General features: G+C 43.5%; 1 protein-coding gene across 1 annotated transcript in view; it reads left to right on the forward strand.

Annotated features, from left to right (window-relative positions):
* Positions 1 to 16009, forward strand: part of UROC1 (urocanate hydratase 1) — a 42707-nt gene that overhangs the window by 20708 nt on the left and 5990 nt on the right. The window contains 6 exon segments of the mRNA XM_011376094.2: positions 4606 to 4667; positions 5034 to 5214; positions 5501 to 5598; positions 6348 to 6420; positions 6985 to 7106; positions 8788 to 8858. Coding sequence (XP_011374396.2) covers positions 4606 to 4667; positions 5034 to 5214; positions 5501 to 5598; positions 6348 to 6420; positions 6985 to 7106; positions 8788 to 8858 — 607 coding nt within the window.

Here is a 16009-nt window from a genome sequence, read left to right on the forward strand (position 1 = left end):
TGTATCTTCTTCAATTTCTTTTAATAAGGCCTTATAGTTTTCATCATATAGGTTCTTCACATGTTTTGTTAAATTTATCCCTAAGTATTTTATTCTTTTTGTTGCAGTTACAAAAGGAATTATTTTTCCCACTTCTTTTTCTGACATTTCGTTATTAGAGTATAGGAATGCTGTGAATTTTTGAACATTGGTTTTGTATGCAGAAACTTTACTGTATTTGTTTATTGTTTCTAGTAGTGTCCTTGTGGAGTCTTTAGGGTTTTCTATATAGAGAATCATGTCATCTGCAAATAGTGACAGTTTGACTTTTTCGCTTCCTATTTGGATGCCTTTTATATCTTTCACTTACCTAATTGCACTCACTAGGATCTCCAATGTTATATTGAATAAGAATGGCGATAGTGGACAGCCTTGCCTTGTTCCTGACCTTAGAGGGAAGGTTTTTATTTTTTCACCATTAAGTCTAATGTTGGCTGAGTGTTTGTTGTATATGGCCTTTATTATGTTAAGGTACTTTCCTTCTATACCGATTTTGTTAAGTGTTTTGATCATAAATGGATGCTGTATCTTGTCAAAGGCTTTTTCTGCATCTATTGATATGATGATATGATTCTTATTTTTTAATTTGTTTATGTGGTGTATCACACTAATCAATTTGCGTATGTTGAACCATCCCTGTGCCCTAAGATGAAGCCTATTTGATCGTGATGTATAATCTTTTTAATATGTTGCTGTATTCAGTTTGCTAATATTTTATTTAGGATTTTTGCATCTGTGTTCATGAGAGATATTGATCTATATTTTTCTTTTTTGTGTGTTGTCTTTACCAGGTTTTGGTATCAAAGTAATATTGACCTCATAAAATGAGTTAGAAAGTATTGCCTCCTCTTCAATTTTTCGGAAGAGTTTGAGAAGAACAGGTGTTAAGTCTTCATTGAATATTTGGTGGAATTCACTGGTGAAGCCATCTGGTCCTAGACTTTTACTTTTGGGTAGGTTTTTGATGATTGTTTCAATTTCCATACTACTGATCGGCCTATTTAGATTTTCCAGTTCTTCTTGATGCAGTCTAGGAAGGTTATATCTTTCTAAGTACTAGTCCATTTCTTCTACATTATTAAATTTAGTATTATATACTTTTTCATGCTATTCTTGTATGATCCTTTGTATTTCTGCGGTATCCGTCATAATTTCTCCTCTTTCATCCCTGATTTTGTTTATGTCCTTTCTCCTTTTTCTTCAGTGAGTCTAGCCAGGGGTTTGTCAAATTTATTAACCTTCTCAAAGAACTAGATCCATGTTGCGTTTCTCTTTTCTTTTTCTTTTGTTTTCAATTTCATTTGACTCTGCTCTAATTTTGATTATTTCTTTCGTTCTGCTGACTTTAGCCTTCATTTGTTCTTCCTTTCCTAGTTTTTTAAGATGAAGTGTTAGGTTGTTTATTTGGACTTGTTCTGGTTTTTGGAGATAGGCTTGTAATGATATGAACTTTTTTCTTTTGACCGTTTTTGCCACATCCCAAAAATTTTGATATGTTGTACTATCATTGTCATTCATTTCCATGTATCTCTTGATCTCTCTTATATTTCTTCTCTGACTCAGTCATTCCTCAGTAGCATGTTGTTTAATCTCCATGTATTGTGGTTCTTCCCTCTTTCATTTTACAGCTGATCTCCAGCTTCAAAGCATATTCAAAGAATATGGTTGGTATGATTTCAACCTTCTTATATTTGTTGAGGCTACCTCTGTGTCCCAGTATGTGGTCAGTTCTTGAGAATGTTCCATGTGCACTAGAGAAGAATGTATAAGCAGCTGTTTTGGGATGGAAGGCTCTGTAAATGTCAATTATGTCCAGTTGGTCTCATGGGTCATTTAAGGATGTTATTTCCTTATTGATTTTCTGTTTGGATGATCTGTCCATATCCGACAGTGGAGTAATTAGGTCCCCTACTACGATAGTGTTTTGGTCTGTTTCTCCCTTTAGTTCTGTTTGTAATTGGTTTACATATTTCGGGGCTCCCCGATTGGGAGCAAAAATATTAATAAGTGTTATGTCTTCTCGTTGCATGATTCCCTTTATCATTATGAAGTGTCCCTCAATGTGTTTCTTTACCTTTTTTATCTCGAAGTCTGTTTTGTCTGATATTAGTACCACTACTCCCACTTTTCTCTGAATGCCATTTGCTTGAAATATAATTTTCCACCCTTTCACTTTGAGTCTATATTTGTCTTTGGAACTGAAAATTGTCTCCTGGAGGCAGCATATGGTTGGATTTTTTTTTTTTTTTTTTGATCCAGTCTGCAGTTCTGTGCCTTTTTATTGGTGAGTTCAGTCTATTTACATTTAGGGTGATTATTGAAATATGAGATTTTCCTATAGCCATTTTATCTTTTGCTTTCTGGTACTTTAGTGTTTACATTGCTTCCTTGTCCTTGTGTGTCTGTTTTTTGGGGGGAGGGGTTGGGTTTTATGGATTGTCTTTCTGGTCCTTCTTGTTTTATGTCATATGCTTCAATTCTGAATCTTTGGCGTGTGGTTACCATTACAAATATGTAGAGGATAGTTATATATATATTAGTCCATTTTCTTTTGTGTGTGCCTTATCTCCATTCCCCTTTGTGAATTTGGATCTTTGAATCCTCCCCTTTTCTGTTAGAGTTGTCTCAATTTGTCCCTATGAAAGCTGAACGTTCATTACCATCTTACAATAGCAAATCCCTTCTTATTGTTTAAGCTTAAAATGCCCTGTTCTTAATAAGGGTTGTATTCCTTTGCTTCTATTCGCCTGCTAGTCACCTTACTTGTATTTAGTTAGTTAGTTAGTTAGTTAGTTAGTTAGTTAGTTAGTTAGTTAGTTATGTCATTCTGTTTTAGGTGAGCTGACCCCTTTCAGTATTTCCTGTAATGCAGGCCTCTTAGTGGAGAATTCCCTCAATTTTTGTATGTCCGGAAAGGTCTTAATTTCTCCTTCATATCTAAAGGAGAGCTTTGCTGGATACATTATTTATTCTAGGCTGGTAGTTCCTTTCATTTAATAGTTTGAATATTTGATTCCACTCCTTTCTGGCTTATATGGTTTGTGCTGAGAAATCCAACAATAATCTAATGGGGTTTCCTTTATAGGTTACCATCTTCTTTTCCCTAGATGCCCTGAGAATTCTGTCTTTGTCACTGATTTTTGATAATTTTAATACAATGTGTCTTGGTGAAGGCCTTTTTGGGTTGAGATAATCGAGTGGTCTGTTGACTTCTTGAATTCCAAGCTCCAGCTCATTCCTTAAATTTGGGAAATTCTCATCAACTATTTGTCCGAAAATGCTTTCTGAACTCTGCTCTTTTTCCTCCCCTTTGATAATGCCCATTATTCTTATGTTTCCTCTCCTGATATTATCAGCTAGTTCTTGTATTTCCCTTTCATTATTTTTCATTCCTTGGTTTCTCTCTTCCTTCTGATTTATTTATAGATTTCTGTCTTTGATATCACTGATCCTTTCCTCCATTTGGTCGACTCTATTTCCCAAGCTTGCTATTTCATTTTTCAACTCTTTCAGTGTGTTCTTCATTTCTAGAAGTTCTATTTGGTTCTTGTTGAGGGTTTCAATCTCTTTGCTAAAGAACTCGTTCTGCTGATCTAGTTGTTTTTTCAATTTCTGAAATTGTTATATGAATTATTTTGAATCTCATTGAGTTTTTCAGAAGTACCATCCTGAATTCTCTGTCATTTAAGTCACATATTTCCATGTCTTTAAGTTTATTTTCTGGAGATTTTTCTCTTTCTTCCTAAAATGCCTTGTCACCTTGGTTATTCATGATGTTTAATGGACTATTTCTCTTACTGGGCATTAATGGAAGTGTATTCTGCTTTTTTCCCAGAAAAATTTATTATATAAAGGTCTCTCTTATTGCTAAGATGGCATTTTTATTTTGGTTTTCAGTAGGTGGCATCTAAGCCTCTTGGATCCTTGCTTTATATAAAGTCCTAAAGTGTTAACAACAGTTTCGGTAGCATTTGCTCAGATTTCCTGGGGCTCTGAAGTATTCAGTCTTGAAGGGGCCCTCTGGGTTGGGGATGGGGGCTACAGCTCAGCCTTTCTGTTTGCATCTGCCACTGGTAATAATCAACTGTTGCTTCTCGCCGTCCCCACTTCCCCATCATCCTCACTTCTCTGCGTTTCGCTCTGATCCCTGGGCACTGACGCTGCATGGAGCTCACAGCTCTCTAAGGGTTGTTCAGGGAAACTGTCGCACCTTGTCCCCTGCCCTTCTTCCTTCAAGGAGCTCTGGCTGCAAGATGCAGCTTCTTTGTTTCCCCCAGTCTATTACCCGACTCTCGGGGTTCTGACCTGTGGTAGCTCTAATGTACAGATCCTTTGCTGAGATGTGCTTGTGTACAGGTTGGGTGTTTTTGTTGAGTTGTAGATGTTCAGCTTATTGTTGTTTCAAGGAGGAATATCTGGGGATGTCTCTCACTTTGTCATGTTTCTGACGTCACTCCTCCCATAACAGTTTTGCTATTCTGCATTCTCACCAGTTGGGTGTTGGTTGGGGTGGACAGCTGTGGGCAGGTGTGATAGGGTCATATGTTCTGCTCTTGTGCCCTCTAGGGAAGCAAGGGGGAAAAAGGAGGTGCTCAGCCTTGATTACCATGGCATTGTGGTGGATCTTTGTGGTAAGTACGGCGTTGGAGTCTACAGCCTTGGAGACCTCAATTGAACCTCCCTCTCCAGCCAAGGTCCCAATGGTGGCCATGTGCTCCTGGGACACAAAGCTTTAAATGCTGGCTTGAGGCTCTGCTCCCAGCTTTCATGGCCCTGATCCTGGCCCAAGCCCACAGTGGCCTATGTTCTTTGTGGGTGGAGGAAGTAGTGTGTGGGGGTAGGTAAGATTAGCCTCAGTCACTAGCTACTGAACGTGTGGGCTGGAAAATGTGCTGCACTCCCCTCCTGGCTGGTCCCTAAGCTGGGGCCCCAGATGCTGCCTGTCCCTGCCCTGGGCAGGTGCTGCCCTGCACTGACTATCCTATACTTCCTCAGGGAGTGCCTGGTCCACAAATTGGACACAACAGGGGAGCTCTTGGTGGACCTGGGGTCAGATCAGACATCCTGCCACAACCCATTCAGTGGTGGCTATTATCCCGTGCAGCCTGGTTTTGCAGAGGCCCAAAGCCTCATGGCCTCTGACTCTGCCACATTCAAGGACCTGGTCCAGGAAAGGTGATACATGTCCCAGGGCATGAGGAAGGGTCAGGAGTGGCTGCACACTGGAAAGAGCTTTGGGACTGGACAGCTGCGGCCTCTGCATTGTTCTCCAGTGGCTAGCTGTGTGGCCTTGAGCAAGACCCTCAACTTCTCTGAGCCTCTGTCTCCTCCTCTGTCAGACAGGGTGGAAGTCAGCAGAGCTGGCTGAGCTCCTTGAGGTGACAGTGATGGGGCGGAGAGGGCCCATTCTCAGAGCCTCACTAGTGGGCAGAGCTGACAGCTGACTACTGGCCTGTTGCAGTCTGAAGATGCAAGTCTCAGCTATCAACAGGGTGGCCAAGGAGAACGTCTTCTTTTGGGACTATGATAACACCTTCCTCTTGGAGGTCCAGAGAGCAGGTGAGAGAAGGGAGGGTTGGCAAGGGGGGCCCCATCCTCCTCAGGCTGAGAGGAACCAAGATGCTGGCATTGGGCACAATCCTCTCCCTCCAGCCAGGAGTGGCCAGCAGATGCCCAGGAAAGGCAGAGGCCATGATATGCAGGTTTTACTGTCCCCCTGCCCAGGCCTTCTGGAAGCTGGTCCTACCAGCTTGACACCTCTGGCCTTAGTTTCTCCATTTTCCTTAAGAATATAAAGCACCATAAAGAGAGTAAGTACAATGCTCAGGTATAAGCTCCAGTGCAAAAAATTGCAGCTTTACTTTTCCATGAAGGAAACTTTTTTTCCTATAAAACAGGTGATTCATTCATGAGTTATAAAGTTCAGAAAATACAAAAAAAGTTCAGTGAAAAGTCTACTTCCCAGCCCTGTCTCTGGCACCAGCTCTTTCCCCCACCACCCAGAATCTGCAGGTTCTGGGGTTCTTGTCTGGACATAGATGCGGCAGACACGAGCATGTGTACACGCTGACCCCCACCCCATACATCAAGGGCCTATCTACTCCAGCCAGCGCTGCACTTGCTATCTCTTCTTCTTTTACCTGAAAAGAGACCTGATGTTGCTTCCCTATCAGAAGAGTACTTCCTAAGTCTTTCCCTGGGCTCTTTGTTTAAATTGCCATCTGGATTGTGGTGTGTGTCTTCATCTTAGGGTAGGGCCTGCCAGCCCTGATGCCCTCCAAGTGATTGTGCAGCAGCTCTGTCCACAGGAGCCAACGTGGAGAAGAAAGGTGCCAAAAGGACAGAGTTCTGCTACCCCTCGTACATCTAGCATGTTATGGGGTAAGTGATGGGGCCCCTTCCAGTGTCTGGGTCTTGGATATTCAGGTCAGAAAAGCCTCTCTTCTGATCGCTGTTGAGATCCCAGAGTGGCCACCACACCAGGTCATGGGATTCCACCACAGAATGAAGGTGAAGAAGAAATGAAGCCATGAGAGACCTTGTACTGGGCCTCAGCGAGAGGACAAAGAGGCTGCAGAGGCCTGGAGCCAAGATCACCTCCAGTACCCACGACCCTAAATGCTGTGTCTGAGGAGCTGTCCATCCCACGGCCTGGCCATGGGCCTGAGTGGGTGGCTGATGGCAGGATCTCTGAAATTTCATGTCCAATTAGTGACTTAGTGGCTTCTAACAACAATTCTAAACACTGGAGCCCCCACTTTACTACACATGCCCACATACAATGTCCCCCTAATAGAAACCCCCAACTCACACATAGCCTTCACCTCCTCTCAGTTCTTGAACATATGCCAGCTTCTTCCCCTTGTATCTTGGCCTTGGCTCAGCCAGTGCATACAGCCAGCTTGGGAAGAACCCCAAGGTGACTGAGACATTTTGTCTTTGTAGGGACAAATTCTCCCAGGGATTTGGGCCTTTCCACTAGGTATGCACATCGGGGGATCCCCAGGACCTGGCAGTCACTGATCAGCTGGCCACATCTGTGCTGGAGGAAGCCGTTGCTGGTGGAGGTGAGGCTGTTGAGTTGGAGATGCTGGAGGGTAGGTGGCCCCCAGAGTCTCCCATAGCAAGCTTGCCTGGCAATGCAAGGCAGACCTCCCCACCACCCCGCTACTCATCCTCTGCCTGGCCCATGTGGGCAGAGGGGCACATGGCTTCCAATTTATGCCTATCAATAGTGCTTCTGATTCTTTGTAGCTGCTTTCTGTGATCTTTCTGTGCCTTCTGCCTTCCACATATGCTAGGTCCACTCTGCTTATTACATGCCAGAGACTTTCCAGTTGATCAGTGATTTCTCTGATACAGAGTGTTGGTTCTGCCTTTCCACATAGATGGGGTGGTCGTTTAACCACAGTCCACTCTCATGTAGTGGATTTGACGTGTTGTTTATCGTGTGGAGAAGAGAAGGCAGTTATTTTACAAGACTTCCTCAGCTATCAGAGCTCCTACCCCCATTTCTCTGCAGCTTTTTTATAAGTCCAGGGGGGGCCTTTTCTCCCAGTGTTTTTCTGTGTGGGCTATTCAGCCTTTGTTGCTTGTTTTAAATCCCAGGAGGCCATTTTCACCCTGCTGTCCACATCCGAGTTGGATAGGGTCTGGTTTACAGGGATCCAGGGTTTGAGAACCAGGCTGAGATTGTGCAAAGCCACTTATTGGGAGGAGCCAGGCTGGAGGAGGTCTCTTGGGAAAGGAAGTGAAAGTAGGGGCCTTCTCTTGGGAATCTGGTCAGAGATCTCCTGAGGCTTCCAGGTGTTAGAACAACTGTACAGCCCTCAGTAGGTAGTTGGTCGGTGTTCAACAACCAGCCCTCCAAGAAGAGGCCCTGAGCTGTTGCATCTGCTGATGGCCACGGTCTAAATACTCTCAGGGCGGCTGATTTCCAGTGAGACTCTACATGGAGTAGCAGTAGTATTTCCACCAGGCAGATAACCTTGAAAATATAGATCCTCCTAAAAGGTAGTGATGACTTGTGAGCATTACCTTCATTTTGAATAAAAATTTTAAAGTGTAATTTTATTTAATTGAAATTTAATGATGTCTGTGTTAATTACTGGCTCACACAATTCCTGAATATTTAGCAGTCTACTCTCGCAAGCTGGTAGGAGCATCTCCGGAGCTCCAATGCTACCATCCTCTTCTACATACCATTCATACTTTAACCAAATTGCCTGTCTTACTTAGATAGGCCAAGTTTCTTCCCACCTCAGGAACTTTACACTTGCTGTCTCCTCTGACTAGAACACTGTTTCTTCAGATCTTCATGTAGGTTGTTCCTCCTTAGCATTTAGGACATAGCTTGACTGTCACCATCTCAGAGAGGATTTTGGTTCCCCTGATCTGCCATCCTAGTGACTACTTCACCACACTCTTATTTTCTTGATGGCCTGCAGCAGTCTTTATTCCCAGTGCCTGGCATGACACTTGAAAGATGATGAGGGAGTGAATGTATCAGGCAGGGGGCTGCACATGTCCATGCATTAATTTACATGACCATAGTCATTGCTGATTCTGAAAATCAGCTAGCCTTGTGTGGTACTTGGGAGAGCGTCTCCTTGACCACTAATCTGGGCTCCAGTGATAGGTGAAGAACAGGTACTTGTGCTGAACAGCCTACAAGAGGGAGAGTCTACGCCCTATCTCAGGTCAGGGGCTCCTGGTGCCCATGACACCCCTCTCCCTCTCTCCCTGCAGTGAACCCAGCTGTGACTCTGCAGTATGTGGACAACATTCACTGGATCCAGGAGGCTGCCAAGCACTAGCTGGTGAGGTCTTGGCCTGGTCGGGGGAAGAGGTGAGCCACCGACTGTCCACCTTGCCAGTAGATGATGTGCAATGAGGGTTAGCTGGGGCTGCTGCCATCACTGGTACTGCTATTAAACTGCTATAATTGTTATCATCACAGAGCCTGATGAGTTCTAGTCCCGGGGAAGCTTTCTCATTCCCAGCACCTGAGGCTTTTTCTATTATGGAGGGGATCCCAAGGGAAGGAGGTAAACACTTAGGAACACCATCTGCATCACTTTTTCCAAGGAATTGGTCCATTTCATCTAAGTTCTCAAATTTGTGGGTATAGAGTTGTATTCTTTATTATCTTTTTAATGTCTGTGGGGTTGGTTGTGATGTCTCCTCTGTCATTCCTGATATTGGTCATTTGTGCCTTCTCTATTTCTTATGGATCAGTCTGAACAAAAGTTTATCAATTTTATTGATCTTCTCAAAGAAGTTTTTAGTTTGACTTTTTTCATTTGCTTCTCTGCTTCCAAATTCATTGATTTCTGCTCTAATTTTTCATGTGTCCTTCCTTCTGCTTGCTTTTGGTTTAATTTGCTATTCTTTCTGGAAGGTAAAAGTAATCTCTTTCTGAGATTACTGAGTTGAGACCTTTTTCTTTTCTAACATAGATATTTAATGCTATAAATTCATCTCTAAACATGGCTTCAGCTGCATCCTACAAATTTTATATAATGTATTTTCATTTTCACCCAGTTCAAAATATTAAATTTCCTTTGATACTTCCTCTTTGATCTATGTGTTATTTGAAACTACGTTTTTTTAATTTTCACATTTTGGGTGAATTTTCAGATATCTTTCTGTTCCCAACTTCTGGTTTAATTCTATTATGGTCTGAGAACTTAATGTGTATTATTACTGTTCTTTTAAATTCGTTCAGGAGTTCATGGCCCAGAACGTGGTCTATCTTGGAGCTCTTGAGAACATGTGTTCTGTTGTCATTTTGGTGGATTATCCTTGAAATATTAATTAGGTCAGGTTGGTTAATAATGTTGTTCGAGTCACCTAAATTCTTACTGATGTTCTACTTATTTATTCTATAAATTACTGAGAGAGTGGTGAGGTCTCCAACTCTATTTGTGGATTTGTCTGTTTCACCTTTAAGTTCTTATCCATTTTGTCCTATGGATTTTAAAGCTCTGTTGTTAGATGCACATTCATTTAGGTTTATTATGTCTTTTTATAGAATTGACCTCTTTATTATTACATCATGTCCCTCTTTATCCTTGATCATATTCCTAGTCCTGAAATTCTCTGATATTAACATAGTTTATGTTTATATCTTATGGCCACTGTAATAAATTACCACAAACTTAGTGGCTTAAAACAACACAAATGTATCTTCCCACAGTTCTGAAGGTCAGAAGTCTGAAGTCAGTTTCAGTGCATTAAAGTCAAGGTATTGGCTGGGCCATGACATCTCACGAGGCTCTAGGGGACAATCTGCTTCCTGGCCTTTTCTAGCTTCTAGAGCTTCGTTTCTTGGATTTCTTGGCTCATGGCCTTTCCCAGTCTTCACAGCCCAGCACCAAGAAAAGGCATTCTCAGCATTCTCCCTGATCGTCTCTGTGAGCACCCAGTGAGGTTTTTGGAGTAAAAGCTGCCAGAGTGTGCAAGCCCCTTTATATCTGTATCCTAGAGGCCTCACAGTCCCAGGGCTCATGTTTGTCTTAGCAATTTGTTAGATACTTGTTAAGTGACCAGGTTGGGTTCTGTTTCTCTATGCAAGTAAATGCCTGTCTCTCTCCAGATTTCAGGTTAGTTAGTTGCCCTGCGACCTCAGTTCTCTGATGGGGTCAAGTAAAATTATTAAAATTGCAGTGTGTTCCCCACTCCCTATCCTTTTCTTTGTTTTATGGGTGGGAGTGATGCTCTTTGGCTTTCCATATCTCTAAGCTAAAACCATGATCACCTCCCTTTTAATTCTATTATTCTTTCTGCTTCTGAGGTATTTTGTCTGGCATTCAGTGCTAGAGAGCATAACTATAGGAAAGGATAATAGTAGGTAAGTGGGCATTTGTCACTTTTCCTTCATTTGCTCAGGTTTGCAAACAAATTATTGCTGTTTCTAGAGTTACCTGTTTCCAGTTCCCCATCTGTCCTTCAGGCCTGGGTAGTGCTGGCTCAGCCAGTGGGGCCTATGGATGCCCACTTGTGTGTTGGCCAGAGCCTGTCCTGGCCCCAGTCCACCTCATTCAGGGAATGACATGTGGTGGTCTTTGTTTCCACAGACATGGTTGTGCAGAACTTTGTGGGCAATGCCTTTTGGGCTCCTGTGGAAGGCACAGGGATTCCCTTGAGAGTCCTGGGGCCTGCCTCCCCTGAGCTTCCTCTGCTGAAGGCTTTGCTGTGATATTTTCCTTGTGTGAGCTGGAAGTTGGAGAGATAGAACATTGGGGTGGACATAGGGAAGTATCCTGCACAGCCACTCTTCCTTTTGGGGTTTCACCCTGTCACACAGGACATTAAGGCTGTAAGAACCGGAATCACCCCTTTCGTATAAGTTTTCACATTGCATTCACAGATGTTTCCTCAGAAATTCTCACAGTGCTGTCTTTTCATTCTACCTTAGGTTCCCAGGGAAGATGAACTAGGATGCAGGAAACCTGGGTTCTAGGCTCCCCTGGGTTCCCAACTCACGGCTCTGCCCTGGCCAGTCCTGTTTCCAGTTTGTACCATGAGGAAATTGGGGCTTCTGGAAGGGTCTCATTCTGGCTGACATTTACAGTTCCATAATGCAGATGTCCACTTTAATTCTGTGACCACTTCTAACATTTGGGAGGTTTTCCTGTACCATCCAGCAATTTTTTTTGACACCAGCTGAGTGTCCCATGATTCAACTCAATTCTGACACTCCCTACCTGGAAACAGTCTCAGATCGCACAGGTTATGGGCTCAGTCCCACAAGACTGTTCTTACCCTACTTCAGATGCTAATCACAAGCCCAGGCTGTTACTTGCTTCTGACTAACTGGCTACAGATTGGAGGTTCCCACAATCCCCTCCTTGTCTTCTATTAATTTGTAGAGTGACTCATAGAACTCAGGAAACCCATTTACTCACTAGATTACTGATTACAAAGGAGATCAAAGGATATTGTTACCGGAGAGTGGGGTTCCCCTCTCAGCGTGTTGTCCAGGTTCTTGATGTCTCAAACAAGAATCGAGCAAGACACCGAAATGCAGCAGAAAAGAATAGCTTTATTAGAAGTGATAGTATACTTACAGATGTGGAAGTGGGCCTGAGCAAGAGAAGCATGGCTCAAAAAGGGCTCACGTGTCCAAGGGCACAGTAATAAAGTCTTTGGGGTTTTTATACCTATTTGCTGTAGGTAGTCACTTTTCTTAGGGGAGTAGGCTTCCTTGATTGACGACTAAGATTACGGGACTCAGTGATTCATCATTTGCTTTCTGTGCATGTTCATTCCCAGAATTCAGTCTGTTGGGATATTAATGAACTTCCAGGCACAGTCATGATGATATAATAAGGCTCAGGTGAATTGCAGGTCGTTGGGATGTTCCTTGTGCAGGTGCATGAGACTGGCTGAAACTAGTACTCAATTTTCTGCTTACTTGTTTCCTTGTGTGAATTACTTTTAGCCCCCAAATGCCTTCTGGTTTGCTTAATTGTGGGTGGACTAGGGTGATCCTATTTAGAAATAGGATGACTTCAGTGTCTTTGCAGGCGGGCCCGAAACCCCCTACCTAACTTTCCTGCTTAACTCTTTTCTAAAAGCCACGAACCCCTTCATTATTAGTATGGATGTTGAGGGACTGGAGGTCTCTTCTCTCTCTGCTTCCTGCTGAGGAGAGTCGTAGTCCCTGCCTATTTGGGTTTCATGGAGTTCTTTCCCTTTCTGCCTTAGTCAGGATGGGGTCTTGGGTTTCCTGCTGAAGTGCCACCCCAGTCCCTAGATAAGGAAAAAGATACAAACTTGTTACTTAAATCATATCTAGTTACATTTCTATTATTGATTTGCCTATCAAGCAAGTAACGAAAATCAAGCTTGATTAATATATTTCGTAAAAAAAAAAAAACCTGGGTTAAAAGGTCGCCTCCCTTCTCAGACTCCAAGGGCCCTGTTTTGGCCTAAAGCCATTCCTGTCTTATAATGGGCCAAGGAAAATGCTGAGTTTCAGAGATCCTTATCAGTAGCCAGAGGACCTGAATTACCAGTTTCAAGGTAATTAAGTTTGAGAAAAAGAGTCTTTCTCCACAGAAAAGAGGAAAGAAAAGACTTAACTAGGTTTACTAAAAAGATTAAGAATTTTGCAAGTGATTGCCCATATCGATATGTCAACAGTCGATAAAGATATACATAGGGAGAGGTATTGACAGAGGAGCTTAGGTCCTTGTGGAGTTTGAAGCCCAGCACAGTGGAACGTGGAAGCATTCTGGTTCCCCAACCAGAAGTTCTTCAAACCCCATTCTTTTTGAGTTCTTATGGAGGCTTCATTACGGAGACATGATTGATTGAATCGTTGGCCATTGGTGATCAATTCAACTTCCAGCCCCACCCACCTCCCTGGAGGCCTTGGGGTGGAACTGAAAGTTAGAGCCCTCTATTCTTCATTGGTTTCCCTAGCAACCAACCCCTATTCTTAGGTGGGAGTCCACAGGTCACCTCATTAACATAATAAAAGACATCTTTCTCTTTCTCAAAACTTAGGAATTCCAAGGGTTTTAGGAATTCTGTGCCAGAAACAAAGGGATGAAGCCCAAATATATATTTCTTATAAACCACAATATCACATCTGCTGCTAAGAATAGTGAATAACTAATACTTAATGCACGTGGATCATGTGACAAGAATTGCTAGACTCTTTGAATCTACTCTCTCATCTAATCTTAGGAGGAAAATACATTTTACAAATGAGGAAACTGAGGCACCAAGAGGTTAAGGAGCTTCAGGAGCTGCACCCGCACAGGGTTTGCCTCCCTGGGGAGTCACCTGAGGAAGCTCCCTGGCCAAACTGGATGCCTGGCTATCCAGAGCAGCAGGGGGCACTGCAGCTTCAGAGAGGAAGACAGCTCCTCAGGTCTGGCTATCTCTGAACTGAGCCAGTTTTGGCCAGATCAAGCCTGGACTTGTCCTTCAGAGCCAAGTCTTTCAGCACTCAAACTTCCTAGGGCTTGCTTGGCTGGAATTCGGAGCTGCAGCTCAGTCAGGTGGCTCTAATTAATGGAAAATATAACTGAAGTGTGTTTTCTTTCCAATACAAAGGCTGGAGAAAACCAGGTAGAAAAGAGCACCTGGTTATTGGGTATCTGGCCTTTTGGTGCTGGATTTGCTGAGTGGGTTCTAGAGGTGAAGAGTGACTCTGAAAGGGGAGTAACTTGCCCAAGACCACAGAGCTGGTGGTGGAGCTGGGATCTGGACCCAGATCCATCACCTCCCAGGATCCACTCATCATTGCCCACAGGACAACAGAGGGCAAGAAGGGATAGGGCAGAGCAGTGGAGAGTCAGCAACACGAGGCTTTGAGGCAGGACACAGCAGGGTCAGAATTCAGGCAGGACACTGCTCACCTTAACTGCCTGCACTTGGGGCTCCTGTGAGAGGGAAGGCTCCTTGTAAATTCCCAAGTTGCTCCCACCCCCAAGGCTGCCTCCAGGCTCTGTGAATAGGGACATGTGCTGACAAGATGCAGACATCAATGCCTTGCATCCTGGCTGTGCTCGAGGGCTCTTTTAGGAAAGTGCCTCAAATTCATGTTGGAATCCATCAGACTCACAGGTACGTAATTTAATCTGTTAGATACTCCTACAAAGTTTACTGCAAAAATAAGCAGGAAAAAATCTGTCCCATGACCATTCCTGTTTCAAGAGGAGACCACGTCCAGCACCACCTTTATTTTTTTTCTTTGTTGTATGGAAATCCATGTTTCTAAATAGTAAGCTTACCCTGATATTTCTTGATTTACTTTTAGTTTAGTGAATTGTTTATTGGCTTCCTGTTTTGGAGAACTTACATATCCCCGACAATCAACATCAGTTGTGTGTCATTTTCTGCTCCCTCTGTTGCCTCTGTCTCCTTGGAGCCCCTCTTTCTGATTGCTTGCTTGGTGTCTGTCCTTGTGTTGGCTATCCAGCTGCCCTCTCTATCTGTCTGTCTCTCTGCTCTTTTAGAGAGGGAGCCTACAGGCAAGCTGCAGCCCTATCTGCTCAGGGACCTTTGGACTATGGGCTGCAGAGCAGGAGAGGTCACTAGTCAGTCTCTGGTCTTGGACTTGTTGGTTCTCCTGTCCTTGTAGGGAGGGTGCAGTCGGTTCTGGGAGCTAGGTGGGAAGGACAGGGCTTCACTGTTTGGTGTTGAGTGAGACCTTTTCCTTAATCTCTGTATTTCTATGTTTGCTCTCTCACCTTCCAACTTGCTTCCTGTTCTCACACCCAGATCCAGCCCCAGGGCCCATGTCTTTGAGGAATAAATGCATGTATTCAATCCACCCTCTTTATCCAGATACTGACATTTTCCCCCCTGAGAGCGCATCTCAAACTTGAATGTGCACAGGAATTTCCTGGGAGCTTGTTAAAATGGAGTTTCTGACGAGGCAGGTCTGGAATGGGGTAGATCAGCATTTCTAACCAGCTCCTATAATGCTGCTTCTGCTAGCCCGAGGACCACTCTGAGTAGCCAGGACATTGAGAGCTCCTGCCATCTGTGTACATAGGCCTCCTTCACCCTTCCCACCCCTCATGCAGTGGGGACCATCTTCATATGTACAGTTTTGTAGCAAAGTTAAGAGCATGGAATGTGAATTTGATCTGTCTGTATAAGTTAAGCTGTTGAGCTTTGTTTCTTGACAAAATGGTCATAATAATAGCAAATGCTTTGTAGGCTAGTGGTGAAGATTAAATGAGTTACTAATAGCTAAGACTTATATAGTGCATAACATGTGTGAGGTCTTCTAAGAAATTTGCATGTTAGCTTATCTAATTTTCACAACAGTCCCATCTAAGAAATAGGTACTACCCAGCAGAGATAAGTAACTTTGCCCAGGTGTCACAGTGAGCTGGGGTTGCAGGAGGCATGGCCCAAATGCATGTACCGACCCAAACTGAATCTCTTGTAAAGGAGCCAGAACAGGGCCTGGCACTTGGCATATCTCCTATAAATGTTAACC

The sequence above is a fragment of the Pteropus vampyrus genome, unplaced genomic scaffold, assembly GCF_000151845.1.
Source record: "Pteropus vampyrus isolate Shadow unplaced genomic scaffold, Pvam_2.0 Scaffold285, whole genome shotgun sequence".
Lineage (NCBI taxonomy): Eukaryota > Metazoa > Chordata > Mammalia > Chiroptera > Pteropodidae > Pteropus > Pteropus vampyrus.